The 19,891-nt window shown below is 31.5% G+C and overlaps 2 protein-coding genes across 4 annotated transcripts; both read right to left on the bottom strand.

The window, feature by feature from the left end:
- Positions 1–178: 178 nt before the first annotated feature.
- Positions 179–5,588, bottom strand: LOC114291792 (uncharacterized). 3 transcript variants are annotated; one of them, XM_082867478.1, is made up of 6 exons: positions 5,294–5,570; positions 5,092–5,186; positions 2,671–2,788; positions 2,421–2,539; positions 579–765; positions 186–473 (listed from the first exon to the last, which is right to left on the bottom strand). In XM_082867478.1, the coding sequence occupies exons 1-6, from the start codon at positions 5,531–5,533 to the stop codon at positions 306–308; spliced, it is 927 nt and encodes a 308-aa protein (XP_082723604.1). In that variant the 5' UTR covers positions 5,534–5,570; the 3' UTR covers positions 186–305. The 3 variants fall into 3 exon arrangements, with proteins under 3 accessions (XP_082723606.1, XP_082723605.1, XP_082723604.1); XM_082867480.1 differs by lacking the exon at positions 5,092–5,186 and having other exon boundaries at positions 179–473; positions 5,294–5,562; XM_082867479.1 differs by lacking the exon at positions 5,092–5,186 and having other exon boundaries at positions 180–473; positions 2,421–2,546; positions 5,294–5,588.
- Positions 5,589–11,006: 5,418 nt separating this feature from the next.
- On the bottom strand, positions 11,007–15,090 carry LOC114291789 (chorismate mutase 1, chloroplastic). Its single transcript, XM_028235659.2, has 6 exons — positions 14,652–15,090; positions 13,506–13,728; positions 13,335–13,421; positions 12,514–12,657; positions 11,546–11,638; positions 11,007–11,453 (listed from the first exon to the last, which is right to left on the bottom strand). Exons 1-6 carry the CDS (start codon positions 14,834–14,836, stop codon positions 11,217–11,219), a joined length of 969 nt encoding a protein of 322 aa, XP_028091460.2. The 5' UTR covers positions 14,837–15,090; the 3' UTR covers positions 11,007–11,216.
- Between the last annotated feature and the right edge of the window lie 4,801 nt (positions 15,091–19,891).

Here is a 19,891-nt window from a genome sequence, read left to right as displayed (position 1 = left end):
TTTTTAAATACACCTTACTTAGATGTATCTAAATAATAAAATATTTGGCTTAAAGTGGGACAGCAACAAAGTTAAAATAGCATGTTTTACAGTGGGACAGCAACAAAGTTAAACGTTTTAGCTGATTAGCTAAAACGAAAAAAATAAAATAAAAACTAAAGTTCTCCAAGGTTTTGGATGAAGAATTAACGCACACTAAATAATCAGCATAAAGGATTGTTGTTGATGAGTTCATGGCACATGTCCCATCATCATTTAAGAATTCTCTTATCAGCTAAACTTATCACCTTTCACTCTAAGAAGGATTAATTACAAAATCCGTCACAGACCTGGATTATCCGACCGTCATCGTCAATTTCGAGCACAGCAATTGTATCAGCTTCAGTAATTGTTGATCCATAAACACCACTGCGCTTTGTTATAGAATGACCTTTCCACATGCCAAGATATGGCAATATCCTGTTTGTGTTGTCCTGCAACCAAATAGGAAATATAATGACTTAAAAATCATACTATTGATGACTATATTGTGGCAATTGTCTGAATGAAAAAATGAGTATCAGTTAAATGAAATATACCTTAGAATCATCGAAGGATGGAAGAATAAGCACCCCACCACCCCTTTCTTCAAGGAAAATAAGAAGCATTTCTATAATGCCTTTCGGGTCCATGATATGGAATGCTCTTGCCCGCATATCTTTCTCAAGCGAATAAAGGCAATTCTCACACACAATGGAAGGCCAACGAGAGGGAAGCTTCAGGTTTCTGCATAGTGACCCAAAAAAAACAAAAGTCAAAACAAGGAAAATAATCGAATAATGGCAGCTGCATGCTCAATAAGAGCTTCAAATATATTCATCGTAGAAGCTAAAAAAGCGATAAGTATATCTTGCATTTCATAACGCACCTACCTTTTTACAGTAAATACCAAATTTTTTAATAATCTTACTGTAGTTACATCCTTGACCAAAAAAATGATAAATTTAATTGACCCCAATTAATTGGGGGGAACAGTAGACTTTTTATTGGATTTTGTTAATCTTTAGAAGACTTTTTAATTTTCATTTAATTTTTTTAAATTTAATTTTTATGGACATTTAGTCTAAATGCCCCCTAAAAATGTATATATATATATATAAGTGTGTATATATGTCATGAAAATTGAAAAAAAATCCACTAAGGGCAAAGGAAAGGTGCATAGAAAAGTTTTTCAATTAAATCAGCTTTGTTTTGTGTTTAGTGGATTTTTAAAATTTTTCATTCAATTGTTTGAAATTTTTTGGAGCAAAATTCCCACACTCCCCCCCTCCAAAAAAATAAAAATTAATTTAAAAACTACTACCAAAGAAGCTCTTAGTGCGTTTATCATGTGCGCAAGATGTGTGGGTACCAAGGCAAGGAGCCCCCAATGCCCAAGCAACCTTGCAGCCATGTGCCTGCAATTGTGTGACAAGTTGCCCATCATTGCCACCATTGTGCATATGGGGAAATGTATAGACATTTTGCCGCACAACCTTGGGTCCAAAAAATTAGTGCAAAAAGACACCAAGTAGTACTTGTCATGTAATTTATTTTTCCTTCTTGTAATTATTAAAAGTCATTATATACTCTTCAAGGAGGGGTGATGCTTCCTCCTATTATGGAAGGTTAGCAGTGCAAGTATCTCTGCCCACTAGCTTGCTAGTCTTTTGCCTATTCTTATGTTACGTATTGTCTTACAGTGCAAGTGCATTGTTAAACCTTGTAAATACACCTTTTTTGATGAAATGAGATCTTTTTGCTTCCAATTGTGTCTCTAATTACCCATTGCTTTACTTTAGCTTTTTATATTGCTAAATATTTTGTTGATTGTTTGTTGCTTGCTACTCACTTGTGAGGTGTTGGAGCTTGGTGAGCTTGCAAAATCGGACTTGGCAAGCACCACACAAGGTGTTGTTTGTGCATTGTCTTGCCCATGAGTCTCACCCTATGACGCCTAGCCATGTCATCACCTCCTCCACGTGCTTTGGTCCCACGTGTGGTGAGTTGACCTCCATGGTGCAAAATAGGACTTGGCAAGCACCACACAATGTGTTGTTCCTGCAGAGTCTTACCCACAAGTCTTGCCCCGTGAAACCTAGCCATGTCATCACCACATCACCTCTCTATGTGCTTTGGTCCCACATGTGGTGAGTAGACCTCCATGGCCTGACCTCTTCATAAATAGTGAGCTCTTTCCATCTTCATCTCCAAGCAAGCAACTCTCTTCTATGACTAAGAGACTCTAGTGTGTTGCCTCCTCCAAACCACCATTATTGCTCTCTCTTTCTTCTCCTAAACCCACAAATGCTCTTACAATCCTCTCTAAATCGTTGGTTTTACCATTAACCAATTATCAATTCATGCGTCCACAATTCAAAATCAATAGAAAGAGAACTCACTTGGGTGATTCTTCTCCATCGTCATCTTCACCCATCACACCTTGTCTTAGTACAGTTTCTAACATGCCAGCTGTCTGATACCGCAGTGCAAAGGCCTTTTCATTGGGGAAAAGGCCAATCTGCAAACTAATCATATAATGGATTATCAACAAGAAACGAAGAAACAAATGCAAATTGTGATAAAATCTTTTATTCAGGAAAATTTTGCAAAGAGTAAATGAAAAATCTTTGAAGTATTAAAGGAGCTCACTTGTTGATATTTGTCCACAGTAAACATGTTGGTTTCCTTGATTTTGTACTCTGCCCATTCCACCTCATCTGCATTTCCTGAGATTGAAGTGCTTGATGGGGGTTGTTTGATGTATAACCTAAAGAGGTCAAGCACATTAAGCTAGTTCTCTCGCATACATATTAAAGCAAAAAGTCACTGATACACATTTGTACAGTGAGATTAGTTTAGGATATTTTCAAAAGTTGAATAACCAACCACAATAAACAGAACATTTGTGACAAATGGCATCAATGCCAAACGATAAGAGAAATGGAAGTGGGAAACATGGCCAAAAATAAAATATATATATACAGAAAACAGGAAACCGGGAAACCATCAAGATTGAATGGTAAATGAATGACCAAAATTAGAAGGGGGAAAAAATCATTTTCTAATCAATAAAAAATAAATGTTGTTTTCTATGCAAAAAGAAGAAGAAGAAGAAGAACAACAACAACAACAACAACAAAATCAATGCAAGTACTCTAAACTTTATAGCAACTAGTAATTAACTAAAACCAACCAATTAAGATAACAGTATAAATCTTTCAGCAAATTACAACAATAGTCCCTACATTATGCCTCATCTATCATTTTGGCCCGTACACTTTCAATTGGCTCAATTTTGACCCTTGATTTTAAATTTTTTTTTATCCATTTAGTCCAATTGATAATGCTATTAGTGTTTTTGACGAAAAATTATTACTGAATTGGTTGAGCTTACCTCGTTGAATTGAGCAAGTTTATAGTTTTGTTTTCAAAAAAAGCATGGCACATGTAACTTATATGCGTATTTTCTATTAAGAAAATCCTAACAATTGTAATTAATTGAATTAGATTGAGAAAAAGTCATAAATGCAAAGTTAAAATCGAGCCAATTGAAATTACAAGGACCAAGATATCAAAATAAATTTGCCTTAAATCTTTTGAAGTTTATATAGCATATTAATTTGTTAATAAACTTTCTAATGATATGTATGTTGGAAAAATTGGTTTATATAGGCATATTTTGGGCCAACTTTGAGCCCAAAATTGAGTGGGCCTCGAACGTCTTTTGGGGTGGGTCTGAAAAGGTGAAGTGTTCCTTGCCGCGTGGCAAGTCACACGGTGAAGACGGATCGTCAAAACTATTTATGAGTGAATGGGAACATGACGTCGTTTTCGGGTTCGTGGAATGAACATTTAAAGTGTTAATGTGGGTTTCCTTGTGAGACTTGTCCTACGTTGAAACTTTAAGAGAGTTTTGTTGAGTTTATAAGCTCTAACCTACAATACTTGGGTTGGGCCGCAAGGGGCACCCCAAGTTTGTAGAAGGGAGGAGTTATGGACAAAGTGAACCTTAGCCCAAACCACCACACGCGGACCGCCGCCATCCGTCCGGGTGTGGATCGATTCTTGTATTAATTTTTTGGACAAAATTCATTTGAATCTTTTCCAAATTTTTTGCGGGAATTTAATTTAAATTTGAATTCAAATTGTTTGTCCAAAATTTGTGCCTCTTCCATATTCTACTACAGATTTCGAACAGGTTTTTAACTACCAATCTGTTATATTATTCGGACAGATTCACTATTAAATCTGCCCAGGCAGATTCAAACAGTAGGATACAGCAGTTCTGGGCAGTTAGATAAACTGCTACAGTTTGGACATCTGTTCAATTCAAATTGCACCTGTTCACTTCTTTTGTGTTCCTGTTCGGGTCTATATATTGGAGACTTGTTCCTACAGATTGTGGTTGATAAATAGACATCCAAAAATCTGTCCAGAGGTCTGTTGAAATTCGGACAGATTCAAGATCTGTCCAGTTTTCATTTTCAATCTGTCCTAAAACAGTGTCATATCTGTTTGGCGGTTTACATACCTGTTGGGACAGAATTGATTGTCTATAAATTCAGACCATTTCCAGCAGTCTAAGGGTCCGAAAATAACCTGAAATTGTCTCTTTTGCTGTCCAAATTTTATTGGTTTTGCATTATTCTTCATATTAGATTTAGAATAAATTTCAGAGAGTATAAGAACACAAGGTTTGGTTCGCCGTACAAATTGTTTGGAGTGCTACTACAATTTGTAAAGATCATTTTATCCTAGGAGATAGACGCCACTCAACCGTAAGCACCGTAGCTGGGCGAATCTGTCTTTAAGGACAGAGTGTCACACACTCGACTTGGTCTTTAATTATTGTTACGGTTCAACAAAATAAATTCTGTAAGTTAATTTTATTTTGTTTAAATTATTTCAATTTATTTTATTTACACAGAAGATTGTTCCAACAATGTAAGTTTCTGAAAAGGGTTTTTTTTAACTCTGCAAATAATTTCTAAGAACTTCATATATTCCTTGGTTTCTTTGAATTTTCCCTCCAACATTTCCAAAAATATTCAAAACGATGATGAAGCTTACGTTTGAATCAAACTCATAAGTTCATCTTCACCATAAGAGCTCGCGGCAAGCTTCGTACTAACTTTATGCATCAAATTCCCATCAGGATCAAATTGCTGCGAATCAATCAAACAAAAATAGTTAAGAATTCAAATGCTTCACATAAACACACATTGAATATGACAAAGCAATGGAGATGGATGAGTATGTATATAACACTGACGTGAAAAGAACCGGTCCAGTTGCCGAGATTGAGATCGATAAACCGGCGGAGAGCGTCGACGCCGTTTGAATCTTCGCTTGTTTTCCGACCATCTGCGGCTGCGGCGGCAGCGGAGCGAAGAGAGGGAATGGATGGAAGAAAGGATTTGGGATTGAGGAAATTGGGAGAGAAATTTAGGGGTCTGTTTGTATTGAGAGGTTTGGGTGTTGGAGCTACTGAAATTGAACATACGGCTGCCATGGAAGAGAGTGAAGTGAAGGTTTGAAACCAAATGGGTTTTAATACCTTATCCCCAATAAATAAAAAATAAGAAAATGTTTTATAAATAGGGTAAATTACAAATATATTTTTTAAAATTTATTTAAAGTATAAATTGTTTTCTGTAAGTTAAAAAATTATAAATATTCACTAAAAAAGTAAAATTCATAATTTCTCTCCTATATATTAATAAAATTACTTAAATTATTAATTAAAAAATATTTATAATATCATTAAAACTGTTAATTTATTTGATGATTTATTAATAAAATGGACGATTTGTTATGAAATTAGAAACCTTAGAGGTGGAATGCAATTTTTAAAACTATAGAGGATGATTTATATTTTAATCAAATCTCAAGAGATATATTTGTAATTTACTTTTATGAAATAAAATTCATTGGAAATAATATGATATCTTTTATAATTATAAATTATAATAACTAATGTTTTAATTTGAAATAACAAAAAATAAATATATCTTTGGAAAAATTAGTCTAAGGTCCCTCTCCTACTTTTAATAATGGAAGAGATCCACAATATTATTTTATGATGTCTAAAATCCTTCAACCCCAACCTCATATATCACAGAGAAATTTAAGAAGAAACGAAAGGGCTTCAAAAACTAAGTTTAGTCTCTCTCTCTCTCCTACATCAACCCCAAACCCTAGCTTTTTCCTTTATCCTCGTGAGCTTTCTCAGAGTTATTAGACCTTGTTCTTGCTCAAACATGTCCAGACTCTTGAGCTTCGCAACAAACTCTTCGTTCTCAGAGATCGAATTAGGGTTTAGCATTTCATCAGCAGTGATCTCTGATGAATTCGAAGTAGACGATGGCGAGAACCACATCGCCCGAGTCGTGAATGGAAGCAGAGGAGTCGATTGAACGTTCGCGATCACCGATTCCTCAGAACTCGATGAGTAGAAATGGTTCACTCGGTGATTTAACTCAGTCGCTGCGTGCGAGAATAAAACAAGTGGATTTTCAGCGACGCCCTTCAACAACTCTCTCTCAGAAACCCTAATTTTCAAATCATCGTCGTCTTCTCTCGCAAAAGTCATTAACCCACGAACCGTGGTCTCGACAGAGCTGTAATCCGATAACCGAGGGCATTCGGTACGGGAGGAGTCGCACCAGTTGAGAATCGTCGATTTGAGATTCACATTGGGGATGACAGTGGAGAAATCGGGGTTAGAGCCGTCGGGAAGTAGAGGAGCAAAACCTAGATTCGAATGGTGACAGAAAATGGAATTTCTGAGTTGTGAATTTCTCTGGGTTGAGTGATTTGAAGAGAGGGAATTTCTCTGATTTGAGTGAATTTCTCTAGGTTGGTGAGGAAAATTTCTCTAGCTTTGAGAAAAAATTTCTGAATTGAAGTGAGTCTAGAGAAATTCTTCCTTGGTCCAGAGAAATTCTCAACTCAAAGAAATTTCAAAAGAGCTGAATTTTGTTTCTAGCATGCTGCTCAGGCGTCTGACCATCATTGGAAATACCGGATTCAAAACTACCAGTGGTAGAGCTGATGAAATCACGATGGCCAGGAGCATCAATGACAATGCAGTAGTATTTGGTGGTCTCAAACTTCCACAAAGCAATATCAATATACACAGAGAAAATTATGAACAAATCATAGAGATATTTGTAAGCAAATTAGAGAAAATTCAACCCCAGAGAAATTTCAAAGCAAAGAAAACAAAAAAATTGAACAAACCAAAGAAATGATTTGAAATTTCTCTAGATGGAAATTTCTCTGGGTCGACTGCAGCGGAGGCGTTGGTGAAGTTGGCATTGATGGAGAGAGATTTGTTGATAGAGTTTAAGGTGTCTTGTTTGAAGATAGTTGATGTTAGAAATTTTGATAAGGCTTGAATTCATTTTGAGTTTTTAGATTATGGATTTGGTTACTTGAAATTGTGGATTGAAATTGAATGTGTGATTTGATCACAGTGGAAGAATGTGATTTGGCCAGAGAAAATCAACAAATTTCTCTAGCCATCACACAGAGAAAATTAACACAGAAAAGTAACAGACACAATTTTCTCTGGTTTGGTTAAAATATAGAGAAAAATTATGAGTAAATCAGAGAATATTAGTCAAATGCATAGAGAAAATTGTGAACAAATCACAGAGTTATTTGTGAGCAAATTAGAGAAAATTCAACCCTAAAGAAATTTCAAAATATAGAAAATCAAAAAAATTAAACAAACTAGAGAAATTTCAAATTTCTTTGGTTTGAAATTTCTCTAGATCAATCTGAGGGACCTTAGACATTATGAAAATATTGAATGTCCTTTATGCTATAAAATCTTAATATCAGGGACCCTAAAAAAAATCTTCCTATATCTTTTTGGTCATGACTCGTGATTTTTCTAGTACACTGAAAAATTAAATAATTTTATAATAAAAAATAATTAAATTTATCAATTTAAATATTAATTTTTTATTTTTGTAAAGTAAAAATGACGAAAAATATATTTAGACATTTATGTACATTTATATTGAATTTAATAATTAAAATATTATTTTTCTGTTAATTTTATTTAATAGAAATTGACGAATCAATTAGATTGAAAACAAATCAAAATTTTAAAATTTAAAGTAATAAAAATAAAAAATAAAAAATTATTTTGTTATAAGAAACAAATTTTAATTTAAAATATATATATATTTTTTTGTAATTTCTCCCATGAATTTAAGGTGACCGACTGAGGGCTTGTTTGGGAACTCATGCTTTTAGCCAAAAAAATCATTAAAAATTATCAAATTATTCTTTCTATTTTTTTTTATATATCCTTTATAAAAAAATTAAAAAAATACTAAAAAAATCTATTTCCTTTCGAAATAAACAAGCTAAAGAAGCAAGTGCTTGAAGTAAGAGTCATTTTTTAAAAATTATTTTACTCTTATTTGTTTGACATGAGGTCACACAAAGAGCAACTATTTTTTGAACTACTTTATTGAAATTATGTTCAAATGAGATTCAGATTTTTGTAATCGATTCAAGATCATCTCTCATTTAGTTCTGTTTGCTGAAATATAAGACAATAAGATATGAGCTTTGTCTCAATTGAAAAATTGATACCTTTCTATAACCGATACGAGTTTTTTCACTACCATATTTTGAATGTCAAATTTAGATATTTGTACCATATCAAAAAGTTAGAATCATGACATGTATGTCAAATGAAGATATTTCATTTTGTTAGAGTGAAAAAATACACTATATCATTGAAAGTTTTTACATCTAGCACTTTATGACGCATTTATTTAGAAGAAAAATACTTTCTATTTTTTTTGCATTTTTGATGGTAAATATTTTTCAAAACATGAAGTGTGAATCAAATGCATGTTTGACAACATGATCATCATAATGAGGGCATTAATGAAATCTAAAGGACACCATGAGTTCTTATGCTCTTTAATATATGGGATATAGCAACTCATTGGAGAGGGAAATTTTTGACCTCTCGCCAAATTCTGTCAATATTACCATGTTGATATTGCTTTAACCTCGTGCCCAAAAAAATAAAATAAAAAGCTTCTCCTGAACTATTACAAGTTTTTTGAATATTTTTTAAAAATAACAAATAAATTGAAAACCCAAAACCATGTTTACCTTTTCCATGAGGTAAAAATGATTACTGAAAGTAGTATCACAATGAAAGAGAGACTATGCTAACTGTTTGATGATCTTCCAAAGCTTGATCTACTGTTGGCAGTTGCAGATTCTATATATTCTCTTCTTGATCTAGTTAAGATTTGAGGCTTTCCCAACTAGATAAAACAAATCCAATTCATATGAAACTATATATATATATTAAAAGTTGTGGTACACACGATGTATGTGCATACTATTTTATTTTATAAAAATAAAATTATAAATTGTATGATTAAATTCAAAAGATGAAATGAGAAGTCAGAGAAATTTGGAAGAAAAAAAAAACACTGAATTTATGGCATAACTACCCACCTAAGCGCAAAGGGGATATTTTGAGAAGAAAAACAAAAAGAAGAGACATGAACATCTAGTTGGGCCTTCATTTTATAATACTATAAAACTTTTACATGATTAAGAAACATGTTTGCTGTCCAATTGTACATACAAACATCAAAATCAACTAGTTACTATCATTAAAAATTATTATTTAACTTAATAATTTTTTAATAAAAGAGGCTATTTATTATGTGATTAAAAACTTATAAAGGTGAGATGTAATTTTTAAAATTATATGGGACAATCTATATTTACACAAACCTCAAGGCTGTATTTATAATTTACCCTATGGCCCCGTTTGTTTGGAGAGTTAGAGGGGGATTGGGATTGATAGTGAGATGAGACCCACTAATATTGTGTTTGTTTTGAGAGATGAGGAGGGGATTGATAGTGAGCTCCGGATTAGGATGGACCTCCCCAAGGGAATTCGGATGGGCCTCCAAGATTTGGTATTAGAAAAACAGTCCGGCGGACTAGAAATTTTTTATTTTTATTTATTTTTTATTTTATTTTTTACATGTCGAGCATTTTTTTTGAACATTAATGTTTAATTTTTTGTATTTTTTGTTAAGTAAAAATCATTGTTTTATTTGTTTTATTTTTTTTTTGGAAATTTTTTATTTTATTTTTATTTTTTAAAATTTTTTTACATGTTGGGCATTTTTTAAAAAACATTAATATTTAATGTTTTTGTATTTTTTTATTTGTTTTATTATTTTATATTTATTTTACATAAAAATAATTTAACAATCCTTACACTAACAATTATTATTAAAACAAACACAATTTTACTTAATCCCCTCACTATCAATTCCTTTCATTCTACCTCTAAAAACAAATCTTTCCATTCTACCTCTAAAAACAAACGGCGTATATTCTATTAAGGCGTTGAATGTTGAAGGGGTCAGAATTGTTCCTAGCCCTTGTGTAGTAATTTGCTAGTGCAAAAATTGGTGGTCTTGTGAAGCTCTCATACAGGATTTTATATGTGCCAAGCATGTGAGGAGTTAATTCACCCATTTCTTTTTTATTTTTCTTATTTTGTTGAACTTGAGAAGTGTTTGAAAACTTGAAAATGTATTTGGACTGCTTGAAAAAAGATTCAATTTTTTCTTTATTATTTTACTCTCTCTATCTCTCTTATTTTTTTATTATTTTTATTTTTATTTTTTATTATTTTACTCTCTCTATCTCTCTCTTTTTGTTTAACGCTAAACAAGAACAAAAACAAAAGCCAAACGAGCTATTTGATCAGCCAAATTATAGCATTGTTAAGAGCAACTAATATGGGATATAGCAGCCCATTGGAGAGAAATTTTTTAGCTCTGCTCCAAAAAAAAAAAAAAGTTTTTTTTTCTAAATATTACCAGTGTTATGAAATGTTTTTATTTATTTATTTATTTATAAATATTTTCAATTGTTTGAAATAGCCTTTCCCGGCTCGGTAAAACACAATCCAATTTATACAAAACTATATATATGTATATATCATATTTTACATGAGCGGGAAATATGCCATGGTCCTGTTGTACATACAAACATCAAAATCAACTAGTAACTATCCATAATGACAGTCCCAAATGCTAATTTATATGTATATAATCCCAAACAGCAATCAGAGGTTTATATATATATATATATATGATTTAGTCTAATCATCTGACCTCCGTTCAATCAAGCCGTCTCAACAAGTACTCAACTTGAACTTCCTTTGTCAAAGGCATGATCCACTCCCCATATAGATCAGCAACCAAGCTCGGTTTTATTTTGTATTCCAGGTCAGCCCCATCTTCGTTGACATCAACATTCACCTCTTGCCCATAAGTTTTGGCTTTCATCTCTACTCTCCTCTTTATCACCTCCTCCACTGCCGGATATGTCAGCAAATCCATCAGTTGGGCCTTGTCCTGCAAATCACGAGCACGCCTTAATAAAATGAGGACCTGTTTTAGCATATTGTGCAAGAACATTACAAAGAGGGTTGAAAAAAGAAATATACTTGTGCTCTAATGGCAGCTTCATATTCATCTGGTGAAGCCCGGAATTTAGCCTCTGCTACAAATTTACCATAATGAATTCTCTTCGAGAGAGCCTGCAAGCATAGGTTGAACGAGTGCCAAGTTAAAAGAGTAAAAATGCTATGTTGGAGGCCAGAAATACCAACATAGGGTCGAGACAGTGAAGCAAAATAGCAAACTGAAGAAGAGAATACAAGAAAGTGAAACAAGAAAGTGAATTCATAAAATCCATGTCAATTCTCAACAGTGCTCAAGTATACTAGCCCAGATCCTTGCTCAGCACACGCATAAAAGCACATATTTTGTTTCATCTCAAGTATGAAGTCATATGCTCGTGAGAAAATTGAAATGCCTTCAATTATTGAATAAGCTACCCCTAATATTAAGCCATATGAATTCTCATAGAAGTATTTCAAATTGCTTAGCACACCCATCATCTTCCGTTTTCAAATGGAACTCAATATACCATTCCACCCCCTAATAAACTCTTTGGGTGATTTGTCTTAAGGATATCATGAAAGAATTTGAATTCTTCAGTTGTCTTTATGATAGACTAGGTTCAAACTTGGACATTGAGCAGAAATTTTTGGTGCCACCAAACCTTGGCAAAATATATTTGTTTATTCTTCAATGTTGGATATTCAAATTATGCTACTTGCTTTTCTATTGCTAGAAAATTGGACTTAATGAACTTTAATTGACAAAATAAAATTTGAAAACAAACTACATCCACAAAAGACAGACAAGCAGACAACAATGTAACTGCAATTACCAAATCAAAACAAAGGGGAAAAAAGAATATGGGATGATGACTAACAGAAATAGACACAGCACACATTGATAAGCATTAAAACACAGTTCACTCACTGTACATCAATGTAGTAAAACCTTCAGTTGTTGAAACTAATCAAAATTAGTTCTATGTGCATAAATTAGTTAAAATGTATACCTGCAAGCAAATTGTGTCACAAACCGCAGCTGATCCACAGTTACCATCATCCCCTTCCTTCACTAATCTCGGAAGAAGATCTCTAAAATACACATCCCATACTTTATTGTTGATATTGATTGAATCGGCAAGGGGATGAAGAACCTATTTGAATATCAAACAAGGCTATATTAGGGTGATTGACACAAATATCACTTTGTGAGAATCAATAAAAATGGCCACAATTGTGCACATAAATACGAATACGCATGTGCAAGATCTTACTAAAATTTAATATCAAGGTTGGATGATGCATTTCATTGTGAACTAAACTAGTTCAAAATGAATAGATTTGATCGAGTCTTCATGTATCAAGAAAATCTAATTGATTGATTTCATTGAGTTACTTGAGCTCAAGAAGTCATGGATAAGTATTCCCCAGGTTTTCCGAGTTCCAACTTTTTTAATTTACTTCTGGTGCATTATGTTCCAAACTATGTCAATCATGAAAACTCTGGCTTTCAATAAATTAAAAGAGCAGAGACACCAATAACCAAGTAAATTGTCTGCCAAAGGTTAGCCTATATATCGCAACTTTATGTAAACACACCTTGTTTGGTTGTGTTTTCGTTTTTGTTTTCTGGACAAGACCCAAAAAAAAAATGGAAAATTGTTTCTGAATTGATTTCCGGAAGATTTTCTAAACACAACCAACTTGTGTGATTTTGGAAACATAGAAACGAAAGAAAAAATAAAAAATGAAACAAAATTTTTTTTTCAAACAAAAAACAAAAACACAACCATGCAAAGCCATTGTATTTCCACGGCATATACTATTTTACCTGAGGGTATTGCAGAGGTGGCAACATTGGGTCAGGTAAGTCATCTGGGAAGAAAGGATGCTCATCAGGACTCTTGTATCTTCCAACCTGACGTACATTCAAAAAGCAATCAAAAAACTAGCAATAACATCATTCCCTTTTCCTCCTTTCCAGAACTAAGGCATAACATACCTGAGCATGAAGCTTTTCAGTTTCTTTGACCATGAAGTCGACCAAAGAGCCGTGGAACCCATCCATGAAGAAAGTGTTGGGGTCATATGTCTCGGCATTAAAGCAATATTGAGCTCTCTCCAAGAGACTAAATATGATGCTATCCTCTTGTCGAATTAAAGAATGCCTTATACTGTCTAGAGTGTAGCTTTCACTCTCATCAATCCTTTCTTTCTTCGGCAGTCTAGAAAAAACAAGGACTAACTTCAGATCTTTATTTCAGATATCTCACAAGGCAGATGCTTAAAACCTTCAAATAGATAGTAATTATGCAACTATTTTAAAAATGAATCTATAGCAGAATTTGTCCCAAACTAATTTAAATTTTGTATGCGTCTCCCATGTGTGTCTTAGATTTTTTGAAAACTTCATCGTTGGCGTGCCAATGTCGTGTTGGTGTCATGTCATGTATGTGCTTCTTAGGTGCTTAGTTGCTGACACATGCACACTTTACTACATAAGCTAGATTATATTTGTGCATCTTTATAAGACAACATAAATTTTTTCATGCTATTAAGGAGATTCTCTGCTCTTTAAGTAGCCCAATTGCTATGAATGGAACACAAGCCACACTAGAACTACATAAATGCAGTGAAGCCAATGCACAAATGGGGGGTTTTCAAGTTGCCACAGAATCATAAAACCTGAAACATCTGTAACAATTATCTACATTGCATCAAGAGCCCCGAGTTAACACATAAAAGACTGGTATGGTCAGGTAGAAAATTGGGGAAAGCTCAAGAAAAACTTTTGTTCACGGTTCTTCGATAATGTTCAAACGATCGTGCATGAAGCAATGTTCAATCGACTAATCTGAGTTTATTGGCAAAATCAAGTTGTCATATATAGTATTAACATTTAAAATGTCTAGATGTAATTAATCTAACCCTTCAATCAATTCTTCAAAAAATTAGAATTACACTACCTATTTATAATAAAAAGCATTACAGAAAGACTACACACAGTTAATTACCCTAAACCCACAAATACAAAATTGAACTATAAAAAAATAAAAATAAAAATAAAAATAAAATTGCTTTTAGACAAGTGAATTCTATATGACCATGGACATCTGATCAGAAGAAAAAGAAGAATTTGTGAAAGTACCCAATGGAAGTTGCAGAGGCTTGAACCGATTGAATGCCATGCTTTGACAAATTCGAATTAAAATATCTGAAGCTGCAATTTTGGCTGTTTTGGTGCTGAAAAAGGTAACTGGGTTTTGAAGAAGGCTTGAAGCAAGTAGGGATGGACATGGAAGGAGAGGCGGGTCTTAACAGCTTTGCCTCCATTGTTGGCAAGGATCAGAAACCAAAAGAGAAGCCCAAAAGAAAAACAGGGCAAGAGAGAGGGGAGTGGAAACCAAGTCAGAGAATGAGAAAGTAAGAAGAAGAATACAAACGAAGGAAAGAGAGAAAAATTTGGTGGGGGGTTTGGTTTGGGGGGTAGGTGATGGAAATTGATAGGTGACATTTCCACTGTATTTTCTCATGATTCCCAACCACACCAATACAGTTGCGTACAAAAGCGAAATGGAATTAAAAATAAACAAAAAATAAATTAAAAACTCAAAATTTAAAATTAATGATGAGAAATTTGCTTGAGGTTTTTTAGGCTTATTTTAATAACACTGTTAAAAATTATTTTTTTTAATTTTTTGCTTTTTTTAAAATTATATCATTTCTTTATGTTTTTGATACGTTTTTTTTTAATAAAAAATTTGAAAAATTAACTTTTAATATATTTATCAAAATACCTTATTTTATCAAGTTTAAATGCACGTCATTGATGAAAAATTCATGACAACGTTTTAGATGTCTATCTTTTTTTGAATGTGTGTTTTAGATGTCTATCTGGTACTTTAGTTTTTTCTTTTCTTGAATTATTTGTCGAAATGTGTTATACAATGCCAAAGTAATTTTAATTTTATTACATAATTAAAATATGTGTTAAGTAAAAGTAAAATGTAATTAAAAATTATTAATGAAGATACTATGATTGATTGATATAATTTATATGAGTTTTTATAATTTATTTATTTATTTATTTTAGAAATTTGTGTTAGAATGTTTCAATTTATTTATTTATTTATTCATTTTAAGAGTTTGACACGGCTATTGCCTTTGATAACACCGATTGTAATAAAAAATAATAAATACACTTTCAAATCAGTAAAAACATACTAGAAAACAGTAAATTACAACTTACCCAATAATTATTTTTTAACAAGTGTGAAAGAGAGAGAATTGGAAATCAATATAAACAGAGAGAGAGAGAGAGGGGCAGAATTGGAAACCAATATAAATTCGAGAGATACAGAGATAAGTTCAGATCCGATATATATAAAGAGAGATAGAGATATAAAGATAAGTTTAGATCCGATATACATATAGAGAGATAGAGAAATAGAGATAAGTTTGGATCCTTTAAAGTTATTTTCCTTAAATTGTTCTTGTAGTGTTCAGAACGGCATCGTTTTGTACAACAAAAAACAACGTTGTTTTGATTAAGACATAATGAACAAAACAAAAGCAAAAAATAGTAGAGAACTTTCATGCAATGATGACATCGACTTCCATAAGTTATTTCCCTTAAATAGAGATAGAGAGATAAGTCAAATAGCCTATTCAATATAAGTTTAGATCCTCTAGAGTTATTTCTCTTATAGTGTTCAGAATGACGTCGTTTTGTACAACCAAAATGGCGTTGTTTTGGTTGAGAGAGGAACTTTCAAGATACGTTTGGATCCTCCGAAATTATTTCCTTTGAAATGTTTCTGTAATGTTCAAAATGACGTCACTTAAATGACGTTGTGAAACAAAGTTATGTTTTTGGAAACTATCTAGAATTCAAAGTTGCCAAAATCAACTTTTGAATACATCAAGCTAGGATTTTTCTATGATACATGAAGGTGGTTTTCATGTATCATACATAAATAATTTTGGACCATTGGATCTAAAAGTAAACTAAATCTAACCATTGATTGATAATAATAAAACCAGGTTAAGAAATCTAGGTAGTTTCGTAAAAAATAAGGTAATTTTTAATGGTTTTGAAACCAAAAAGTGGTTTTTAACTTACCACAATAACTAAGTATACTTACTATTTGATGTGATTATACTTACTATTATTAATAACTATACTTACCATTCAATTATTGATAAAATACACTTAACCTGCTATTCAGGTAACAGGTAAACTTAAAAAATTAAGTTATAATAAATTTTCAAAATCTCTAAAATAAATATAAAATTTATAAAATAGAATTTAAGAAAAAAATAAACAAAATAAATTTGAATTCTAAACATTTTATTATAATTTATTACATTTTATGAAATATGATTTTTTATTTATTTATCTACTTAATAGCAATAAATGAAACCTAATTTCCTTTTCATTTATCACACTTGAAAATAATAAATGCAATTAATAAGAAATATAAGTAATAAAATATAGAAAAAATTATAATTTATTTGAGGGTTCCATGAACAAAATTTTATGTTTATTTTTAAATTTTTTGAATATTTGAAGATTTAAAAATAAGATTGTTGTTGATTTGGAACTCCTTAGGTAAGAATCTATGTCTCTATCGTCTCTATCTCTTTTTTTACATTAACTTTCCATGATATTTTGAATTTATAAATTTTAATATTCTGTTGGAACAACATTTCACCTAGTTAAAAGAAAAATTATGAGATTTAAGTAGTAAAAAAAAAAAAAATCAAGTTTGATGAAATAGTAAGTGCAATCTTAAGTTTAATTTAAATAATTAATTAATCAAGTCTACTAAAATAGTAAGTAGAGTCCCATTGAGTAGTAAGTATTGTTTAAATGATGAGTCAAGTTTGATAAAGTAGTAAGTAGAGTCTAATTGAGTAGTAAGTGTTATTTAAGTGATGAGTCAAGTTTAATAAAGTAGTAAGTAGAGTCTCATTGAGTAGTAAGTGTTATTTAAATGAGTAGTAAGTCAAGTCTGATAAAATAATAAGTAGATTCTCACTGAGTAGTAAATGTGGTTTAAATGAGTGGTAAGTAAGTCTGAAAAAATAGTAAGTATGGTTTAAATGAGTGTTTTTCAATTTATTACAACAACAAAACACATTTACTACTTGATATAGTTGTAATTATTCCACATAACTACACTTACCATTCAAACATTAATAAAATGCACCTAACCTCTAAAATAAATATAAAATTTATAAACTAGAATGTAAACAAAAAAAATATATATATACAAAATAAATATGAAATTTATAAATTTTATTATAATTTTTTACATTTTATGGAATATGATTTTTTTTTATTTATGTACTTAATGGCAATGAATGGCAATAAATGAAACCTAGTATCTTTTTCATCTACCACAATAAATGCAATTAATGAGAAATATGATTAGCAAAATATAGAAAAATTTCAAATTCATTTGAGGATTCCATAAACAAAATTTGATGTTCATTTCTAACATTTTCGAAGATTTTAAGATAAAATTGTTGTTGATTTGGAACTCCTTAGGTAAGTCTCTCTCTTTTTACTTTCACTTCCATTATATTTTGAATTTATAAATTTTTATGTTTTGTTGGAACAACATTTCACCTAATTAAAAGAAAAATTATGAGATTCAAGTAGTAAGGGGAAAAAAAAAATCAAGTTTGATGAAATAGTAAATGTAGTCTGAAGTTTAGTTTAAATGATTGATAAGTCAAGGATGTTCATTTCTAAAACTTTTGGAGATTTTAAGATAAAATTGTTATTGATTTGGAACTTCTTAGGTAAGTTTCTCTCTTTTTACTTTCACTTCCATTATATTTTGAATTTATAAATTTTTATGTTTTGTTGGAATAATATTTCAGTTAGTTAAAAGAAAAATTTCGAGATTCAAGTGGTAAGAAAAAAAAAAATCAAGTTTGATGAAATAGTAAATGTAGTCTTAAATTTAGTTTAAATGATTGATAAGTTAAGTCTAATAAAACAGTAAGTAGAGTCTCATTGAGTAAGTATTGTTTAAATGAGTGATAAGTCAAGTTTGATAAAGTAGTAAGTATAATCTTATTGAGTAGTAAGTGTGGCTTAAATGTGTAGTAAATCAAGTCTGATAAAGTAGTAAGGATAGTCTCATTGAGTAGTAAGTGTAATTCAAGTGAGTGGTAAGTCAAGTCTGATAAAGTAGTAAGTATGGTTTAAATGAGTTGTAAGCCAAATATTGAGTAGTAGGTATGGTTTAAATAAGTGGTAAGTCAAGTCTAATAAAATAGTAAGTATAGTCTCATTGACTAGTAAGTGTGGTTTAAATGGCTGATAAGTCAAGTTTGATAAAGTAGTAAGTAGAGTCTCATTGAGTAGTAAGTGTAATTCTGATAGAGTAGTAAGTGTGGTTTAAATGAGTTAAATCTGATAAAATAATAAGTAAAGTCTTATTAAGTAGTAAGTGTTGTTTAAATGACTGATAAGTCAAGTTTGATAAAGTAGTAAGTAGAGTCTCATTGAATAGTAAATGTGATTCAAATGAGCGGTAAGTCAAGTCTAATAAAGTAGTAAGTATGGTTTAAATGAGTGGTGAGTCAAGTCTGATGAAATAGTAAGTACAGTCTCATTAACTAGTAAGTGTGGTTTAAATGGATGATAAGTCAAGTTTGATAAAGTAGTAAGTAGAGTCCCATTGAGTAGTAACTGTAATTCTGATAGAGTAGTAAGTACAGTCTCATTGACTAGTAAGTGTGGTTTAAATGAGTTAAAGTCTGATAAAATAATAAGTAAAGTCTTATTAAGTAGTAAGTGTTGTTTAAATGACTGATAAGTCAAGTTTGATAAAGTAGTAAGTAGAGTCTCATTGAATAGTAAATGTGATTCAAATGAGCGGTAAGTCAAGTCTAATAAAGTAGTAAGTATGGTTTAAATGAGTGGTGAGTCAAGTCTGATGAAATAGTAAGTACAGTCTCATTGACTAGTAAGTGTGGTTTAAATGGATGATAAGTCAAGTTTGATAAAGTAGTAAGTAGAGTCCCATTGAGTAGTAACTGTAATTCTGATAGAGTAGTAAGTACAGTCTCATTGACTAGTAAGTGTGGTTTAAATGGATGATAAGTCAAGTTTAATAAAGTAGTAAGTAAAGTCTCATTGAGTAGTAAGTGTAATTCTGATAAAGTAGTAAGTACAGTCTCATTGAGTAGTAAGTGTGGTTTAAATGAGTTTAATTATCATTCAAAAACACAACACTTGCCATTCATTCTCATTCTACTAGCAACTCTTTGTGACTCAACTTACCACTTACCATCTATTTTACCACCTAGTATTTTACTTACCATTTTCTACTTGCTTTTTCTTAATTAATTTGTTTATGCTTATTGCAG

The sequence above is a fragment of the Camellia sinensis genome, chromosome 4 (genome assembly GCF_055761805.1).
Source record: "Camellia sinensis isolate YWXY chromosome 4, ASM5576180v1, whole genome shotgun sequence".
In the NCBI taxonomy this organism is placed as follows: Eukaryota; Viridiplantae; Streptophyta; class Magnoliopsida; order Ericales; family Theaceae; genus Camellia; species Camellia sinensis.
This window is presented reverse-complemented; position numbering and strand designations above follow the sequence as displayed.

What these genes read in the sequence shown, in the direction of transcription:
- LOC114291792 (XM_082867478.1), bottom strand. Translation starts at nt 5,533, where the DNA reads ATGGCAGCCGTATGTTCAATTTCAGTAGCTCCAACACCCAAACCTCTC. An exon ending in ACTGGACCGGTTCTTTTCAC is followed by an intron (nt 5,187 to 5,293) that starts GTCAGTGTTATA and finishes ATTGATTCGCAG; the next exon opens with CAATTTGATCCTGATGGGAA. An exon ending in CATCCTTCGATGATTCTAAG is followed by an intron (nt 474 to 578) that starts GTATATTTCATT and finishes ATTTGGTTGCAG; the next exon opens with GACAACACAAACAGGATATT.
- LOC114291789 (XM_028235659.2), bottom strand. Translation starts at nt 14,836, where the DNA reads ATGGAGGCAAAGCTGTTAAGACCCGCCTCTCCTTCCATGTCCATCCCT. An exon ending in CACCTCTGCAATACCCTCAG is followed by an intron (nt 12,658 to 13,334) that starts GTAAAATAGTAT and finishes ATATTCAAATAG; the next exon opens with GTTCTTCATCCCCTTGCCGA. An exon ending in GTGACACAATTTGCTTGCAG is followed by an intron (nt 11,639 to 12,513) that starts GTATACATTTTA and finishes CTATGCTTGCAG; the next exon opens with GCTCTCTCGAAGAGAATTCA.